The 19,435-nt window shown below is 38.8% G+C and overlaps 1 protein-coding gene across 3 annotated transcripts in view; it reads right to left on the reverse strand.

Moving 5' to 3' along the window:
• The window catches only part of sh3pxd2ab (SH3 and PX domains 2Ab), a 283,993-nt gene that overhangs the window by 259,864 nt on the left and 4,694 nt on the right, over positions 1 to 19,435 (reverse strand). For all 3 annotated transcript variants that reach the window (XM_061968244.1, XM_061968226.1, XM_061968235.1), the window contains exon 3: positions 6,770 to 6,850. In XM_061968244.1, the coding sequence (XP_061824228.1) occupies positions 6,770 to 6,850 (81 nt within the window). The remainder of the gene's footprint in view (positions 1 to 6,769; positions 6,851 to 19,435) is intronic.

The raw sequence follows: 19,435 nt of genomic DNA on the forward strand, positions 1-19,435 counted from the left end.
TATATATGGATAAATATTAAGATTCATTTTCATAAAGTTTCGGTCTCGCAACTTCGGTAAACAGCCGCCATCTTTTTTCCCGGTAGAACAGGAAGCGCTTCTTCTTCTACGCAAGCAACCGCCAAGGTAAGCACCCGCCCCCATAGAACAGGAAGCGCTTCTTCTTCTACTGTAAGCAACCACCCGCCCGCGTAGAAGAAGAAAAAGCGCGCGGATATACCGTACGTTTCATTTCCTTTGTGTGTTTACATCTGTAAAGACCACAAAATGGCTCCTACTAAGCGTCAGGGATCCGGTTCATGAAAAGACGCAATCTCTCCATCCGCACACGGATTACTATTTCACAGCAACTGATATTCCTGTGAACCGCACTGTGGATACAACGGGAGCACGTACGGTGAATATTCGCACCACAGGGAATGAGAAGTCATCCTTCACTGTGGTTCTAGCTTGCCATGCTAATGGCCAGAAACTTCCACCCATGGTGATATTCAAAAGGAAGACCTTGCCAAAAGAGACCTTTCCAGCCGGCGTCATCATAAAAGCTAACTCGAAGGGATGGATGAAGAAAAGATGAGCGAGTGGTTAAGGGAAGTTTACGCGAAGAGGCCGGGTGGCTTTTTTCACGCAGCTCCGTCCATGTTGATATACGACTCCATGCGCGCCCACATCACGCTGGTTTTAATATATTATTAAAGTTTGACTGACCTATTTGACTGTTTTTTTGACATTCCTTTAGCGCAGTTAGATGCGGCTTACAACACGGGGGCGGCTTATAGGTGGACAAAGTTTTGAAATATGCCGTTCATTGAAGGCGCGGCTTATAACCCAGGGCGCCTTATGGTGCGGAAAATACGGTAAGTTGAAAAGGATTTGTTGTATTCTCTTTTTATTGACCATTTACACAACGTGACATCTTCACTGCTTTTGGGTGTTGTACTTAGTACTCGGGGTGTAAGGATACGCCATAATCATGGTTCGGTACGTACATATGGGCAGTTATTTCAGTGAGTTGAGAAAAACTCCTCGTTTTCACTGTGCTGTCACACCCCGAGGGCCACAGTAGTAAAGCTATTTGTTTAATCCCTTTTCTGAAGACCATCTGTTTAATATCGATCATCACCTCTCAGTCTGTTCACCCTGGAGACTTCATTTATTCACACGCGTAAACTAAAAGGCTCGACTTCCCACCCACTTTGAGTGTGACAGCTGCTGCTCGTCACAGATAACCGGGGCCAGAAACAACACCTCTACACATTTGACTTTCCATCAAACCCAGAAGGACGGACATTTCCTGGTTATTAGCAAGAGAGCCCAGAACAAAAGGCTTCCTCTGCGGTGTCGTCCCAAAGGCCCGGAAAGAGTTGTGTCTTCAGGGGTGGCGTACGCAAATAGACGTCATGGTGACGTGACGGGGTGACCCGCCAATGAATTCAACATTCTGTTGACTACCATACCACCCTACCCAAAAGTGGGTCAAGATGAACAGACTGGTTATACTTCTTCCCTTTGTCCCCGAAGAACTGATTTTCTGGAAACTATTTCCAGGTATTTTCTGCTCAACTCAGACTTTGTTTACTCTCACCATAAGGACTAAAAAATCTATATTTTACTTACCTTTGGTATGACTTACCTCCCATAAACACAACTAACCCATAAAACCAACAATACGTATTAGTGTTGTCCCCATACCAATATTTTGGTACCGGTATCAATATATATAATATATTTCGATGCTTTTCGATACTTTTCTAAATAAAAGGGACCACAAAAAAAGTCATTATTGTCTTTATTTGCACAGAAAATGTTAGTGTAGATGAAACATATGTTTATTATTGTCATTTAGTCCTTAAATAAAATAGACAACTTGTCTTTTAGTAGTAAGTAAACAAACAAAGACTCCTAATTAGTCTATGCAGTAACATATTGTGTCATTTGTACACCTATTATTTTGTACATATTATGAGGGACAAACTGTAAAAAATATATTATTAATCCACTTGTTCATTTACTGTTAATATCTGCTTATTTTCTGTTTTAACATGTTCTATCTACACTTCTGTTAAAATCATACTTGCCAACCTTGAGACCTCCGATTTCGGAAGGTGGGGGTGGGGGGTGGGGGGCGTGGTTGGGGGCGTGGTTAAGATATATATATATAAAAAATACTTGACTTTCAGTGAATTCTAGCTATATATATATATATATTTTATTACATATCTATATATATATATATATATATATATATATATATATATATATAATACATTATTATTTATTTATATATATATATAAATAAATAAAAGAAATACTTGAATTTCAGTGAATTCTAGCTATATATATATATATATTTTATTACATATCTATATATATATATATATATATATATATAATACATTATTATTTATTTATATATATATATAAATAAATAAAAGAAATACTTGACTTTCAGTGAATTCTAGCTATATATATATATATATATATATTTTATTACATATATATATATATATATATATATATATATATATATATAAAATACATTATTATTTATTTATATATATATATATATATATATAAATAAATAAAAGAAATACTTGAATTTCAGTGTTCATTTATTTACACATAAACACACACATAACACTCATCTACTCATTGTTGAGTTAAGGGTTGAATTGTCCATCCTTGTTCTATTCTCTGTCACTATTTCAGAACACACACATTATACAAATATACATTATAAAATCAATAAGAAAACGGGAGCTCTAATTTGGGAGTCTGAATTAGGATCAGAAGTTCCTATATAAACATTGCGCACTCACGTCGCCATTTTGTATTGATTACTGCAGCTGTGCACTGGATTCATTCACAAATACAAACTACAACTCACAAACACTTTAGAGTTAGGCTCCACCATCAGAATGTGTACTTAAACTTATAAAGATCACATGGATATTATTCAGTGAGTTGATTCACCAAAACTAACCTGTTATACAGGAGGAAAAAGCACACAGGACGTTTCAATTGTTCACAGACTGGTCGCTCTCATCAGAATGACAAGACACTTCCGGTCTGCAGGTGATAGCATTCAATTGGGAAGAAACGCCCTACTGCCCCCTACTGACCAATGTGAATACTGATAAATGTGTAATGACAGCTCCAAAAACGAATTCAAACCACAAAATAAAATAAATAAATCAACACAAAAATGTGACACATTATGGGTGGGTCACATATGCATGTACAGTAGATGGCAGTATTGTCCTGTTTAAAAGTGTCACAACATGTTTACGGCAGACGAACTGCTTTACGTAGACGAAATGCTGTTGTTGTGTGTTGTTACCGCGCTGGGAGGACGTTAATGAAACTGCCGTACAATAAACCCACATAAGAAACCAAGAACTCGCCCTCCATCATTAGCTGTTAAAATTGTGGGAAAGCGGACGTGTGAACAGGCTGTCAACACGTCACTCAGGTCCGCATTGAGCTGGAGGGGGCGTGGCTTCCAGCTCCGCCTGAATTTCGGGAGAAAATTTGTCCCGGGAGGTTGTCGGGAGAGGCCCTGAATTTCGGGAGTCTCCCGGAAAATCCGGGAGGGTTGGCAAGTATGGTTAAAATGTAATAATCACTTATTCTTCTCTTCTTTGATACTTGACATTAGTTTTGGATGATACCACACATTTAGGTATCGATCCGATACCAAGTAGTTACAGGATCATACATTGGTCACATTCAAAGTCCTCATGTGTCTAGGGACGTATTTACTGAGTTTTAGAAGTGTTTTAGCTACTATAAATGACTAATCCTCGCCTCCATGGCGACAAATAAAGTAAGTTTCTTACAAGTAGCATTATCACTGGAGGATGAGGAATAGCTAAACATGCTTCACTACACACCGTAGGAGGATACAATAGCTCACCGGCGTCACAATGTAAACAAATGCCATGGGTGGATCTACACCTGACATCCACTGTAATGATACCGAGTACAAGAGCGTATCTTGTAGTCGATGCTACTATGATTACATCGTTATTTTTATTTAACATCCATCCGCATTCTGCAGTGTTTTAGCTACTTCTTTAAATCACTAATCCTGGCCTCCATGGTGACAAATAAAGTAAGTTGACTGGACTCTCACAATATTATGTCAGACCCACTCGACATCCATTGCATTCGGTCTCCCCTAGAGTGAGGGGGGTTACCCACATATGCGGTCCTCTCCAAGGTTTCTCATAGTCATTCACATCGAGGGTGAGTTTTTCTTTGCCCTTATGTGGGCTCTGTACCGAGGATGTCGTTGTGGCTTGTGCAGCCCTTTGAGACACTTGTGATTTAGGGCTATATAAATGAACATTGATTGATTGATTGAAGTTTCTTACAAGTAGCATTATCACTGGAGGACGAGGAATAGCTAAACATGCATCCTACACACCGTAGGAGGATACAAAAGCTCACCGGTGTCACAATGTAAACAAACGCCATTAGTGGATCTACACCTGACATCCACTGTAATGATACCAAGTACAGGAGCGTATCTAGTCGATACTGCTATGATTACATCGATATTTTTTATCGTCACAAAATCTTTTTTCCTTTTTAAAAAAATCATATTATGTTTATAATGTCAGTAAATACGTCCCTGGACACATGAGGACTTTGAATATGACCAATGTATGATCTTGTAACCAGAGGTGGGTAGTAACGCGCTACATTTACACCGTTACATCTACTTGAGTAACTTTTGGGATAAATTGTACTTCTAAGAGTAGTTTTAATGCAACATACTCTTACTTTTACTTGAGTATATTTATAGAGAAGAAACGCTACTTTTACTCCGCTACTTTTATCTACATTCAGCTCGCTACTCGCTACTAATTTTTATCGATCTGTTAATGCACGCTTTGTTTGTTTTGGTCTGTCAGACAGACCTTCATAGTGCCTGCGTTTCAACAAATACAGTCACTGGTGACGTTCACTCCATTTCACCAATCAAATACAGTCACTGGTGACATTGGACCAATCAAACAGAGCCAGGGGTCACATGACCTGACTTAAACAAGTTGAAAAACTTATTGGGGTGTTACCATTTAGTGGTTAATTGTTCAGAATATGTACTGTACTGTGCAATCTACTAATACAAGTTTCAATCAATCAATCAAAAATGAGAAGGAAAAAAGACCATTTTTTATTTCAACCGTACATCCCGTCAAAAGCCTAAAGACTGACTGCACAGTTCCTGTCTTCACAATAAAAGTGCCGCTCCATCGCGCCTGCGCTTTCAAAATAAGAGTCTCCGAAAGCCAGCGCAAACAAGCTAGCAAGCTACGGAGTTTGCCGCCAATGTATTTCTTGTAAATTGTATAAAAACGAATATGGAAGCTGGACAAATAAGAAGCCAAAAACCAACCACTTTCATGTGGTATTAGAAAGGAGGAACTTTTATTTCTCCTCCATTTGAAAATGTGGACGTTATCATCACTACTGTCTGATTCCAATCAATGCAAGTCATCAGAATCAGGTAATACACCAACTTATATTCTTGTCTTCATGAAAGAAAGGAATCTATATGTGTTAAACATGCATGTATAATTATTAAAACACCTTTAACATGTAAACAGAAACGGCAAAATAAATAAATATAAATTATATACTGTATATATCAATGTATGTATGTATATATATATATATATATATATATATATATATATATATATATATATATATATATATATATATATATATATATATATATATATGATGTGTGTGTGTATGTTACTCATCAGTTACTCAGTACTTGAGTAGTTTTTTCACAACATACTTTTTACTTTTACTCAAGTAAATATTTGGGTGACTACTCCTTACTTTTACTTGAGTTATAAATCTCTAAAGTAACAGTACTCTTACTTGAGTACAATTTCTGGCTACTCTACCCACCTCTGCTTGTAACTACTTGGTATCGGATCGATACCTAAATGTGTGGTATCATCCAAAACTAATGTCAAGTATCAAAGAAGAGAAGAATAAGTGATTATTACATTTTAACAGACGTGTAGATAGAACATGTTAAAACAGAAAATAAGCAGATATTAACAGTAAATGAACAAGTTGATTAATAATATTTTTTTACAGTTTGTCCCTCATAATGTGTACAAAATAATAGGTGTATAAATGACACCATATGTTACTGGAGACTAATTAGGAGTATTTGTTTGTTTACTTACTACTAAAAGACAAGTTGTCTATTTTATTTAAGGACTAAATGACAATAATAAACATATGTTTCATGTACACTAAGATTTTTTTGTTACAATAAAAACAATAATGACATTTTTTGTGGTCCCCTTTATTGAGAAAAGTATCAGTATTTTAGTATCTGTACTAAAATATAGGTATGGGGACAACTGTACCATACAAAACAAAACCTAACTAATTAAAACTATTTTAACTTCATCTCTTCCAGGTACTGTCAGCATACGTTATAGTACCATGGTGGTGGAAACACTGATCAGGGTGCACCAGATCTGAACCAGTTTGAAGCTATCAGCTCTACATTCCACATGACATGATTAGTTCCTCCCTCTCCTCCCTTTACATGAATGAATGTGATATGGCTGCTGGCTGGACTCGCTCTCTGTGCCTTATTTCCGAGGGAGATCCATTCGTCTTAGGGAGACTATCCATCATCCGAAAGGTCACACCGAGTGTAATGTCAGAGGCTGGCGAGGTAAGCTCGCCTTGATGGTGACTTATTGGTGCTGCCAGTGTCACGTACCTGCAGGTCAAAGAACTTGCTGTATCTTCTGTAGACCACGTGGGAGGTGGAGTCCGAGTAGGTCACGTTTATAAGGTACACCTGGCGAGAGAAGCACAAACAAGATAGTCATGGAGTCCCTTTGGAGCTGCATTGATTGCTGGGTGTTGTGGCCAAACAGCTCAATTTTTGTTTCATCTGACCACAGAACTTTCCTCCAGAAGGTCTTATCTTTGTCCATGTGATGTCAGATATATATATATATATATATATATATATATATATATATACACACACACATATATATATGTATATATATATATATATATATATATATATATACACACACATATATATATATATATGTATGTGTGGGAAAAAAATCACAAGACTATTTCATCTCTACAGGCCTGTTTCATGAGGGGGGGGTACCCTCAATCATCAGGAGATTTTAATGGGAGCATTCGCATACCATGGTTTATATAGGGCACAGAGTGGGTGGGTACAGGCTGGCGTAGGGGCGTGGTGATTGGCTCATGTGTTACCTAGGAGGTGTTTCCGTCTATGGCGGCATGCTGTTACTATTTCGCTGCGCTTGTTGAGGGATGACAGGTCTGGACGGTAAATAATAAACAGTTTCTCTTTCAAGCATAGGTTGCATCTTTTATTACCACTATTGTAAGGTGTGCTGGATGCAAGAATTTGCCATGTTATTGAATATTCAACATTATTGTCTTTGAGGTCCCAAATGTGTTTGCTGAGTTCTGTGGTATTTCGCAGGTTTTGGTTCCTGAAAGAAGCCTTGTGATTGTTCCATCTGGTTTTAAACTCTCCCTCGGTTAATCCTACATATGTGTCGGATGTGCGCTCTACTACGGTATCGAGCACTATTTTTTGGATAACCTTATTAAGACATATATATATATATATATATATATATATATATATATATATATACACACATATATATATATATATATGTATATATATATATATATATATATACACACATATATATATATGTATGTATGTATGTATGTATATATATATATGTGTGTGTATGTATGTATGTATATATATATATATATATATATATATATATATATATATATATATATATATATATATATATATATATATATATATATATATATATATGTATATATATGTTTGTCAACATTTTTTGTCAACATGTTTTTTTCCATGACCAGGGAAGGTTGTTTGGATTGTGTCATATACAAACCCCGTTTCCATATGAGTTGGGAAATTGTGTTGGATGTAAATATAAACGGAATACTGTCAGGACTTGATCTTGGGTGTTTGCTTTTCCGGGATGCAGCGGAAAGTTGGCACGGGCGAAACGGGAATGAAGGTACATGATTTATTTAAACTATCAAAAAAAAAGGAATAAACGAAAAGCGCGCACAAGGGCGGAAGTACAAAACTTGACTATAAACACAAAACTTGCACAATGGCAGAAACTTGCAAACTATGGCTTGAATAAAGAAAACTTACTTGGCATGGACAAAAAAGGAGCAGCGTGAACGATGGACATGAAAAGGAGTTAGAAATGTGTCGAGCATAAATGTGGAGAGGTCGTCAGGAAGACAAACTGAAAAACACTGAACTTAAATACTACAGACATGATTAACGAAAACAGGTGCGTGACTCAAGACGTGAAACAGGTGCGTGACGTGACAGGTGAAAACTAATGGGTTGCTATGGTGACAATCAAGAGTGCACAATGAGTCCAAACGTGGAACAGGTGAAACTAATGGGTAATCATGCAAACAAGACAAGGGAGTGAAAAGCCAGAAACTAAACAAAACATGACTTAAAACAAAACATGATTACACAGACATGACAAATACAATGATTTGCAAATCCTTTTCAAGCCATATTCAGTTGAATATGCTACAAAGACAACATATTTGATGTTCAAACTGATAAACTTTTTTTTTTTTTGCAAATAATCATTAACTTTAGAATTTGATGCCAGCAACACGTGACAAAGAAGTTGGGAAAGGTGGCAATAAATACTGATAAAGTTGAGGAATGCTCATCAAAGACTTATTTGGAACATCCCACAGGTGAACAGGCAAATTGGGAACAGGTGGGTGCCATGATTGGGTATAAAAGTAGATTCCATGAAATGCTCAGTCATTCACAAACAAGGACGGGCCGAGGGTCACCACTTTGTCAACAAATGCGTGAGCAAATTGTTGAACAGTTTAAGAAAAACCTTTCTCAAGCAGCTATTGCAAGGAATTTAGGGATTTCACCATCTACGCTCCGTAATATCATCAAAGGGTTCAGAGAATCTGGAGAAATCACTGCACGTAAGCAGCTAAGCCCGTGACCTTCGATCCCTCAGGCTGTACTGCATCAACAAGCGACATCAGTGTGTAAAGGATATCACCACATGGGCTCAGGAACACTTCAGAAACCCACTGTCAGTAACTACAGTTGGTCGCTACATCTGTAAGTGCAAGTTTAAACTCTCCTATGCAAGGCGAAAACCGTTTATCAACAACACCCAGAAAGGCCGCCGGCTTCGCTGGGCCCGAGCTCATCTAAGATGGACTGATGCAAAGTGGAAAAGTGTTCTGTGGTCTGACGAGTCCACATTTCAAATTGTTTTTGGAAACTGTGGACGTCGTGACCAAAGAGGAAAAGAACCATCCAGATTGTTCTAGGCGCAAAGTGTAAAAGGCAGCATGTGTGATGGTACGGGGGTGTATTAGTGGCCAAGACATGGGTAACTTACACATCTGTGAAGGCACCATTAATGCTGAAAGGTACATACAGCTTTTGGAGCAACATATGTTGCCATCCAAGCAACGTTACCATGGACGCCCCTGCTTATTTCAGCAAGACAATGCCAAGCCACGTGCTACAACAACGTGGCTTCATAGTAAAAGAGTGCGGGTACTAGACTGGCCTGCCTGTCTCCCATTGAAAATGTGTGGCGCATTATGAAGCCTAAAATAGCACAAGGGAGACCCCCGGACTGTTGAACAACTTAAGGTGTACATCAAGCAAGAATGGGAAAGAATTCCACCTGAGAAGCTTCAAAAATGTGTCTCCTCAGTTCCCAAACGTTTACTGAGTGTTGTTAAAAGGAAAGGCCATGTAACACAGTGGTGAACATGCCCTTTCCCAACTACTTTGGCACGTGTCACAGCCATTAAATTCTAAGTTAATTATTATTTGCAACAAAAAATAAAGTTTATGAGTTTGAACATCAAATATGTTGTCTTTGTAGTGCATTCAACTGAATATGGGTTGAAAAGGATTTGCAAATCATTGTATTCCGTTTATATTTACATCCAACACAATTTCCCAACTCATATGGAAACGGGGTTTGTAAGTAAATGCTGTGCTATGTGTCCTTGCGAGTACAATTAATGGTTGAGTAACTTTCGTTGGCTATCAGATGGCAACAGAACAGCAGCTATTAGGCATTGGCGTATTTGTATACAGGGCCGGCCCGTGGCATAGGCCGTATAGGCAAATGCTAAGGGCGCCGTCCATCAGGGGGCGCCACGCCAGTGCCACAAATGTTGGAGAAAAAAAAGAAAAAAAAAAGTCGGTACTATTATTTCTAAATACAAAAAATAATCCCACGTTAATTAAAATGCAAAGTAAAGCCTATTTAATAGAAATATTATTTGTTACAACGTTACGCCCCCACCCCCCCCCCCCTCCCCCCGCACGGTGCGCCCCCTCCCTTCCCGTATCATGACTCTTTTTGGATGTCACCACATCAAAAAATCAACACAAGATGTCAAAACGGCCAAAACTGTCAGGTGCCCAGGGAAGAAAAAAGAGAAAAGAAGAGGAGGAGAAACGAGAAAAGACAAGAGGTAGCAGGTAGGTAACGTTAGCCTACATGAAATTATTTGTCTGTTACAGAATGTGATAGTAACCTGGCTTTTTAGCATTAAGCTAATGTTACATGATTCGGCAATTGCTAATCAATAAACAGCTAGTTTTGTTTTAACGTCGGGTTAAAATTGTTGGAGGGGGCTAAATTGTTATGGAAAATAATAATGTAATGTTAGGTAATTACAGTACTCCCACCTTACATTCCTCAGGGACATTTGTATTAGATCTTTTAAGCAGGTGTTTTTTGTTTACATTGTTTTTGCCTTCTGGTTAGCTAATGTTTGCCCTGCAGGTAATAGTCACTTTTCCACCCCTTTATATATTAGGTATAGTTGTAAGTAAAAAAAAAAAAAAGGTCAAAGACAAAGCTATTCAGTTTCTTGTGAGTATATACACTTCACTGCCGATGTGGGGGGGCGCCACCTAAAATCTTGCCTAGGGCGCCAGATTGGTTAGGGCCGGGCCTGTTTGTATACGATATAAATACGCTGCTCCCGGCCATATTGCTTATTGAACTAATTCCGTCCAGTGGGCAGAATTAAAAGTTGTCTTCTCGCAGGCCAAATCGAAGACGGCGCGGGCCGTAGTTTGGACACCCCTGCCCTAAAGCCTTTGAAAACATTGCAAAATAAACTTGTGAACGTTCCGCAAACCTACTGCTGTATCTTTTTTTTCATTTTTGCTTTGGACTAAAGTACCAAACTGTAGGTGGGAACGCAGCCTTAGATGCATATGAATGACTTCTCCATTAAAATCCCAATTCTTAGGGGCATAACGTGCTCCCACTGTGTCAGTACACTCAGACAGCAGAGACGTGCTTGCACATTCAGTAGCTGCAAGGGCAATATGGCTTCAGTAGCAGACATCAGTCACGTTTAGGACCAAACACAGCGTTGCCAGACGTTTTCCCTCTTTGATACGTTCTCTATTTGCGTCAACAATTAGGGGCCCCGCGAGCAGATCGCTGCGCCCTGAGGTTTGTTTTGGGGAAACAGATGGTTGGACTTAATGCACTTCAAAACGAGCGCACTTGGATGGGTTCGTGGACACGCGGCGTTCACACATATGGTGACAATCTGCAAGGATGAGTTTGAAAGTGTGCACGCTGTTTATTACACACAACTATACACACAAACAGCCCATCTCAGAAAATGTCATTCACAAAAAAGCAGCTGATTTCAGCAACATTCCCATTCTTAGAAGTGTTCAATTGCATTGATACCTTTATTTTAGTGTTGTACAGTATACTAGTATAGTATCGTAATACTAATGAATCAAAAACGGTACTATACTCTGTTTGAAAAGTACCGCTTCTCAGTTGTATTTATTTATTTTAACGGGCATGACGGCGCGTCGTCACGTGGTGACATTGCTGGTTTTAGGAGCAGAGGAGCATGTTGGGCAGCGCACACACACAGAGTACTTACAAGCAGACATAGTGTGTAGTAGAGATGCGCGGTTTGCGGACACAACCGCGGAGTCCGCGGATTATCCGCGGTTCGGGCGGTTGAAATAAAAAAAAATTAGATTTTAAATAGATTCAGGCGGGTGGCAGTTAAACCAATTCGGAAATATATATACAGGTAAAAGCCAGTAAATTAGAATATTTTGAAAAACTTGATTTATTTCAGTAATTGCATTCAAAAGGTGTAACTTGTACATTATATTTATTCATTGCACACAGACTGATGCATTCAAATGTTTATTTCATTTAATTTTGATGATTTGAAGTGGCAACAAATGAAAATCCAAAATTCTGTGTGTCACAAAATTAGAATATTACTTAAGGCTAATACAAAAAAAGGATTTTTAGAAATGTTGGCCAACTGAAAAGTATGAAAAGGAAAAATATGAGCATGTACAATACTCAATACTTGGTTGGAGCTCCTTTTGCCTCAGTTACTGCGTTAATGCGGCGTGGCATGGAGTCGATGAGTTTCTGGCACTGCTCAGGTGTTATGAGAGCCCAGGTTGCTCTGATAGTGGCCTTCAACTCTTCTGCGTTTTTGGGTCTGGCATTCTGCATCTTCCTTTTCACAATACCCCACAGATTTTCTATGGGGCTAAGGTCAGGGGAGTTGGCGGGCCAATTTAGAACAGAAATACCATGGTCCGTAAACCAGGCACGGGTAGATTTTGCGCTGTGTGCAGGCGCCAAGTCCTGTTGGAACTTGAAATCTCCATCTCCATAGAGCAGGTCAGCAGCAGGAAGCATGAAGTGCTCTAAAACTTGCTGGTAGACGGCTGCGTTGACCCTGGATCTCAGGAAACAGAGTGGACCAACACCAGCAGATGACATGGCACCCCAAACCATCACTGATGGTGGAAACTTTACACTAGACTTCAGGCAACGTGGATCCTGTGCCTCTCCTGTCTTCCTCCAGACTCTGGGACCTCGATTTCCAAAGGAAATGCAAAATTTGCATGGTTGGGTGATGGTTTGGGGTGCCATGTCATCTGCTGGTGTCGGTCCACTCTGTTTCCTGAGATCCAGGGTCAACGCAGCCGTCTACCAGCAAGTTTTAGAGCACTTCATGCTTCCTGCTGCTGACCTGCTCTATGGAGATGGAGATTTCAAGTTCCAACAGGACTTGGCGCCTGCACACAGCGCAAAATCTACCCGTGCCTGGTTTACGGACCATGGTATTTCTGTTCTAAATTGGCCCGCCAACTCCCCTGACCTTAGCCCCATAGAAAATCTGTGGGGTATTGTGAAAAGGAAGATGCAGAATGCCAGACCCAAAAACGCAGAAGAGTTGAAGGCCACTATCAGAGCAACCTGGGCTCTCATAACACCTGAGCAGTGCCAGAAACTCATCGACTCCATGCCACGCCGCATTAACGCAGTAATTGAGGCAAAAGGAGCTCCAACCAAGTATTGAGTATTGTACATGCTCATATTTTTCATTTTCATACTTTTCAGTTGGCCAACATTTCTAAAAATCCCTTTTTTGTATTAGCCTTACACAATATTCTAATTTTGTGACATGGAATTTTGGATTTTCATTTGTTGCCACTTCAAATCATCAAAATTAAATGAAATAAACATTTGAATGCATCAGTCTGTGTGCAATGAATAAATATAATGTACAAGTTACACCTTTTGAATGCAATTACTGAAATAAATCAAGTTTTTCAAAATATTCTAATTTACTGGCTTTTACCTGTACATAGTTAAATGTTGTTACCCACATACGAAAAACGAGCAGGCACCTGCAGCACGCCACAACAGAAGAAGAAAAAAAAAAGAGATGGCAACGCCGGCAGCAAACGTGGTACGCGACAAACTAAAAAAGGGAATACTAAAGACCAGGGGAAAAAAAGGCCAGAAAAGTTCAGCGTGGACTCGTTTTTATGAGGTTGTAAATCAGGATGATAATAATGCTGGCTACGTGATTTGCAAGAGCTGCGACGCTGTTTATGTCTACGACAGTCACAAAACCGGGACATCTAACATGGTGCATCACATTTGTGCAAAAACCCCGAACCTCCACAAACACCCTGAGCATGAGCAGTGTTTCGTCCGCCGTGATCCCAGAAGAGTGCCACAGGATGTTAAAACAAGATAGAACGCAGCTGCCTGCAGCAGTTTGAGTGGCGCGAGCGCACTTGGAGGTGCGCACTAGTGTGCGTCTGGGCCGTGACAGCGTGGCACGCATTGAATGTCTCTGCTCCATTGGATCAGTCTCCTTTCTTTAACAGGCAAAAGCTTTATAACCTCACTAATGCCTTGCATCGTCTATATTAGATATATAACAACGGGCGGGTGCGGGCGGATGCGGTTTTGATTAAATGTTAGCTCGGGTGGATGGCGGATGGTTGACGACTTTTGTGATGCGGTTGCGGATGAAATAATTGCCTATCCGCGCATCTCTAGTGTGTAGACAAAAAAAAGGGAGAATGGACGCATTTTGGTGTAAAAAGTCAAGATAAAGGTGAAGTTATAACACTGAAACACCCTCAGGAAGAGCTGCTTTAAGACATGGCTAGCAGTCTGTAGTGTTTTAGCTACTTCTAAATCATTAATCCTCGCCTCCATGGCGACAAATAAAGTACGTTTCTTACAGGTATCATTATCACTGGAGGACGAGGAATAGCTAAACATGCTTCACTACACACCGTAGGAGGATACAATAGCTCACCGCCGTCACAATGTAAACAAATGCCATGGGTGGATCTACACCTGACATCCACTGTAATGATACCAAGTACAGGAGCGTATCTAGTCGATACTACTATGATTACATAGATATTTTTTATCGTCACAAAATCTTTTTTCCTTTTTTTAAAATTCATATTATGTTTATAAAGTCAGTAAATATGTCCCTGGACACATGAGGACTTTGAATACGACTAATGTATGATCCTGTAACTACTTGGTATCGGATCCATACCTAAATGTGTGGTATCATCCAAAACTAATGTCAAGTATCAAAGAAGAGAAGAATATGTGATTATTACATTTTAACAGAAGTGTAGATAGAACATGTTAAAAGAGAAAATAAGCAGATATTAACAGTAAATGAACAAGTGGATTAATAATACATTTTTTACAGTTTGTCCCTCATAATGTGTAGAAAATAATAGGTGTATAAATGACACAATATGTTACTGCATAGACTACTTAGGATTCTTTGTTTGTTTACTTACTACTAAAAGACAAGTTGTCTATTTTATTTAAGGACTAAATGACAATAATAAACATATGTTTCATGTACTCTAAGATGTTGTTGTTCAAATAAAGACAATAATTACATTTTTTGTGGTCCCCTTTATTTAGAAAAGTATCAAAATATATATTTTGGTACCGGTACCAAAATAATGGTATGGGGACAACTCTAGTCTATGTTGATAGTGTGTCGGTATTTAAGGAGCGCTATGAAAAATGTGTCCCCGCTCAAAGCGAGCGTAAACAAGGATGAGTGGAGGGCCGAGTGTCCCCGCAAGGAAACGACAGTCCAGCAGTTGAGGAAGGACCAAAGACAAAGGGTCGCTTCTTTCCTCCCCTAAAACCGGATAAGCATTTCCAGTTGCTTAGCTCATTGATAATGAGATTATTTCTTTTCTTCCCCCACTTCCCCTAAAAGGGGACTTCCCTAACCTCCAGCTTCCATCCCAGGGGACCGTCTCACAGTCTGTGCCTTCTGCTTAGTGGCCCTAGGGGAGGTGAGACCCCCCCCTGTTGCCTCAGCGGGAGACGGATGATGCAATTGATCCTGACTCTCAGGTTAATTAATCCTATTGTATCCAATATGGATTCATTGACTTTTGATTCAATTGTATGGACTGCAAAGACAAGATATTTCATGTTCACACTGAGAAACGTTGTTATTTTTTGCAAATATTAGCTCATTTAAATTTGATGCCTGCGACATGTTTCAAAAAAGCTGGCACAAGTGGCAAAAAAGAGTGAGAAAGTTGAGGAATGCTCGTCAAAGACTTATTTGGAACATCCCACAGGTGAACAGGCTAATTGGGAACAGGTGGGTGCCATGATTGGGTATAAAAGCAGCTTCCATGAAATGCTCAGTCGTTCACAAACAAGGACGGGGCGAGGGTCACCACTTTGTCAACAAATGCCTGAGCAAATTGTTGAACAGTTTAAGAAAAACCTTTCTCAAGCAGCTATTGCAAGGAATTTAGGGATTTCACCATCTACGGTCCGTAATATCATCAAAGGGTTCAGAGAATCTGGAGAAATCACTGCACGTAAGCAGCTAAGCCCGTGACCTTCGATCCCTCAGGCTGTACTGCATCAACAAGCGACGTCAGTGTGTAAAGGATATCACCACATGGGCTCAGGAACACTTCAGAAACCCACTGTCAGTAACTACAGTTGGTCGCTACATCTGTAAGTGCAAGTTAAAACTCTCCTATGTAAGGCGAAAACCGTTTATCAACAACACCCAGAAACACCGGGGGGCCTGAGCTCATCTAAGATGGACTGATACAAAGTGGAAAAGTGTTCTGTGGTCTGACAAGTCCACATTTCAAATTGTTTTTGGAAACTGTAGACGTCGTGTCCTCCGGACCAAAGAGGAAAAGAACCATCCGGATTGTTATAGGCGCAAAGTTGAAAAGCCAGCATCTGTGATGGTATGGGGGTGTATTAGTGCCCAAGATATGGGTAACTTACACATCTGTGAAGGCGCCATTAATGCTGAAGGGTACATACAGGTTTTGGAGCAACATATGTTGCCATCCAAGCAACGTTACCATGGACGCCCCTGCTTATTTCAGCAAGACAATGCCAAGCCATGTGTTACATCAACGTGGCTTCCTAGTAAAAGAGTGCGGGTACTAGACTGGCCTGCCTGTAGTCCAGACCTGTCTCCCATGTGAAAATGTGTGGGGAAAAAAATCTGTAGATTTTTTTTCCCACATATACATATATATATATATATATATATATATATATATATATATATATATGTATGTGTGGGGGAAAAAATCACAAGACTACTTGATCTCTACAGGCCTGTTTCATGAGGGGTTCCCTCAATCATCAGGAGATTTTTTGATTGAGGGAACCCCTCATGAAACAGGCCTGTAGAGATGAAGTAGTCTTGTGATTTTTTTTCCCACACATACATATATTGCGCTCTACTACGGTATCGAGCACTATTTTTTGGATAACCTTATTAAGACATATATATATATATATATATATATATATATATATATATATATATATATACACACACACACACACACACACATATATATATATACACACACACACACATATATATATATATATATATATATATATATACTCATCAGTTACTCAGTACTTGAGTAGTTTTTTCACAACATACTTTTTACTTTTACTCAAGTAAATATTTGGGTGACTACTCCTTACTTTTGCTTGAGTAATAAATCTCTAAAGTAACAGTACTCTTACTTGAGTACAATTTCTGGCTACTCTACCCACCTCTGCTAATAATGTTGTTGTATGCACACTGTGTCGAGCGGAAATGGCCTATCATAGCAGCACAACGGCAGCGTTCTTGCCATCACCATCAACTAGTCAATCGTCCGCGTGAGTATACGTTGTCATCATTACACAAAAACATGAATGTGTCATTTGTATCTGCGTTGTAAATTCATAAACTAAAGCACCGTTTCGCTCTGAGAGGAGCGTTTGGCGTGCCTGTTCAGTGTTTACAAAGACGCGCTCCTCTTTAACGCTAACGTTAATTAGTTGTGCAAATACCTTTTACAACATTAACAATTACGTATACTATGTACAAACGAACAATTAACTCTCACTTTAATCATACTATCATTGTTGTGTTATTAAGCAAAATAAGCAAAAGTTTTACTTTTGTTGAAATGTTTACACTGTTGTTACAGAATATTTCGTTTTGCACTTTTTTGTATTGGATGTTTATCTTTATTTTTGCACATTTTAGCAAATAAGCAATACTTTTACTTTTGTTGAAATGTTTACACTGTTGTTACAGAATATTTCCGTTTTGCACTTTTTTGAATTGGATTGTTTATCTTTATTTTTGCACATTTTAAAGCAAAATAAGCAATACTTTTACTTTAGAAATGCTTATACTATTGCAGAATATTACGATTTGCACTGGATGTTTACTTTTATATTTGCACATTAAAAAGCAAATAAGCTACTTTTAATTTTGTTAAATGTTTACATTGTTACAGAATATTTTGTCATGTTGTTGTCAATGTTGACTGAGTGGCCATACTTTTTTTTTTGTAAATAAAAGCCATGCCTTTTGAAAAAACTGGCCTACATTTATTTTTTCATCTTCATTTTGAATAAAAAAAATAATCGGTAAAAGGAAAAATAATCTATAGATTAATCGAAAAAAATAATCTATAGATTAACCGATTAATCGAAGAAAAAAAAATCTATAGATTAATCGATAGAAAAATCATCGTTAGCTGCAGCCTTAATATATATATATATATATATATATATATATATATATGTGTGTGTATATATATATATGTGTGTGTGTGTGTGTATATATATACAGGTAAAAGCCAGTAAATTAGAATATTTTGAAAAACTTGATTTATTTCAGTAATTGCATTCAAAAGGTGTAACTTGTACATTATATTTATTCATTGCACACAGACTGATGCATTCAAATGTTTATTTCATTTAATTTTGATGATTTGAAGTGGCAACAAATGAAAATCCAAAATTCCGTGTGCCACAAAATTAGAATATTACTTAAGGCTAATACAAAAAAGGGATTTTTAGAAATGTTGGCCAACTGAAAAGTATGAAAATGAAAAATATGAGCATGTACAATACTCAATACTTGGTTGGAGCTCCTTTTGCCTCAATTACTGCGTTAATGCGGCGTGGCATGGAGTCGATGAGTTTCTGGCACTGCCCAGGTGTTATGAGAGCCCAGGTTGCTCTGATAGTGGCCTTCAACTCTTCTGCGTTTTTGGCTCTGGCATTCTGCATCTTCCTTTTCACAATACCCCACAGATTTTCTATGGGGCTAAGGTCAGGGGAGTTGGCGGGCCAATTTAGAACAGAAATACCATGGTCCGTAAACCAGGCACGGGTAGATTGTGCGCTGTGTGCAGGCGCCAAGTCCTGTTGGAACTTGAAATCTCCATCTCCATAGAGCAGGTCAGCAGCAGGAAGCATGAAGTGCTCTAAAACTTGCTGGTAGACGGCTGCGTTGACCCTGGATCTCAGGAAACAGAGTGGACCGACACCAGCAGATGACATGGCACCCCAAACCATCACTGATGGTGGAAACTTTACACTAGACTTCAGGCAACGTGGATCCTGTGCCTCTCCTG

The sequence above is a fragment of the Nerophis lumbriciformis genome, linkage group LG02 (assembly GCF_033978685.3).
Source record: "Nerophis lumbriciformis linkage group LG02, RoL_Nlum_v2.1, whole genome shotgun sequence".
Lineage (NCBI taxonomy): Eukaryota > Metazoa > Chordata > Actinopteri > Syngnathiformes > Syngnathidae > Nerophis > Nerophis lumbriciformis.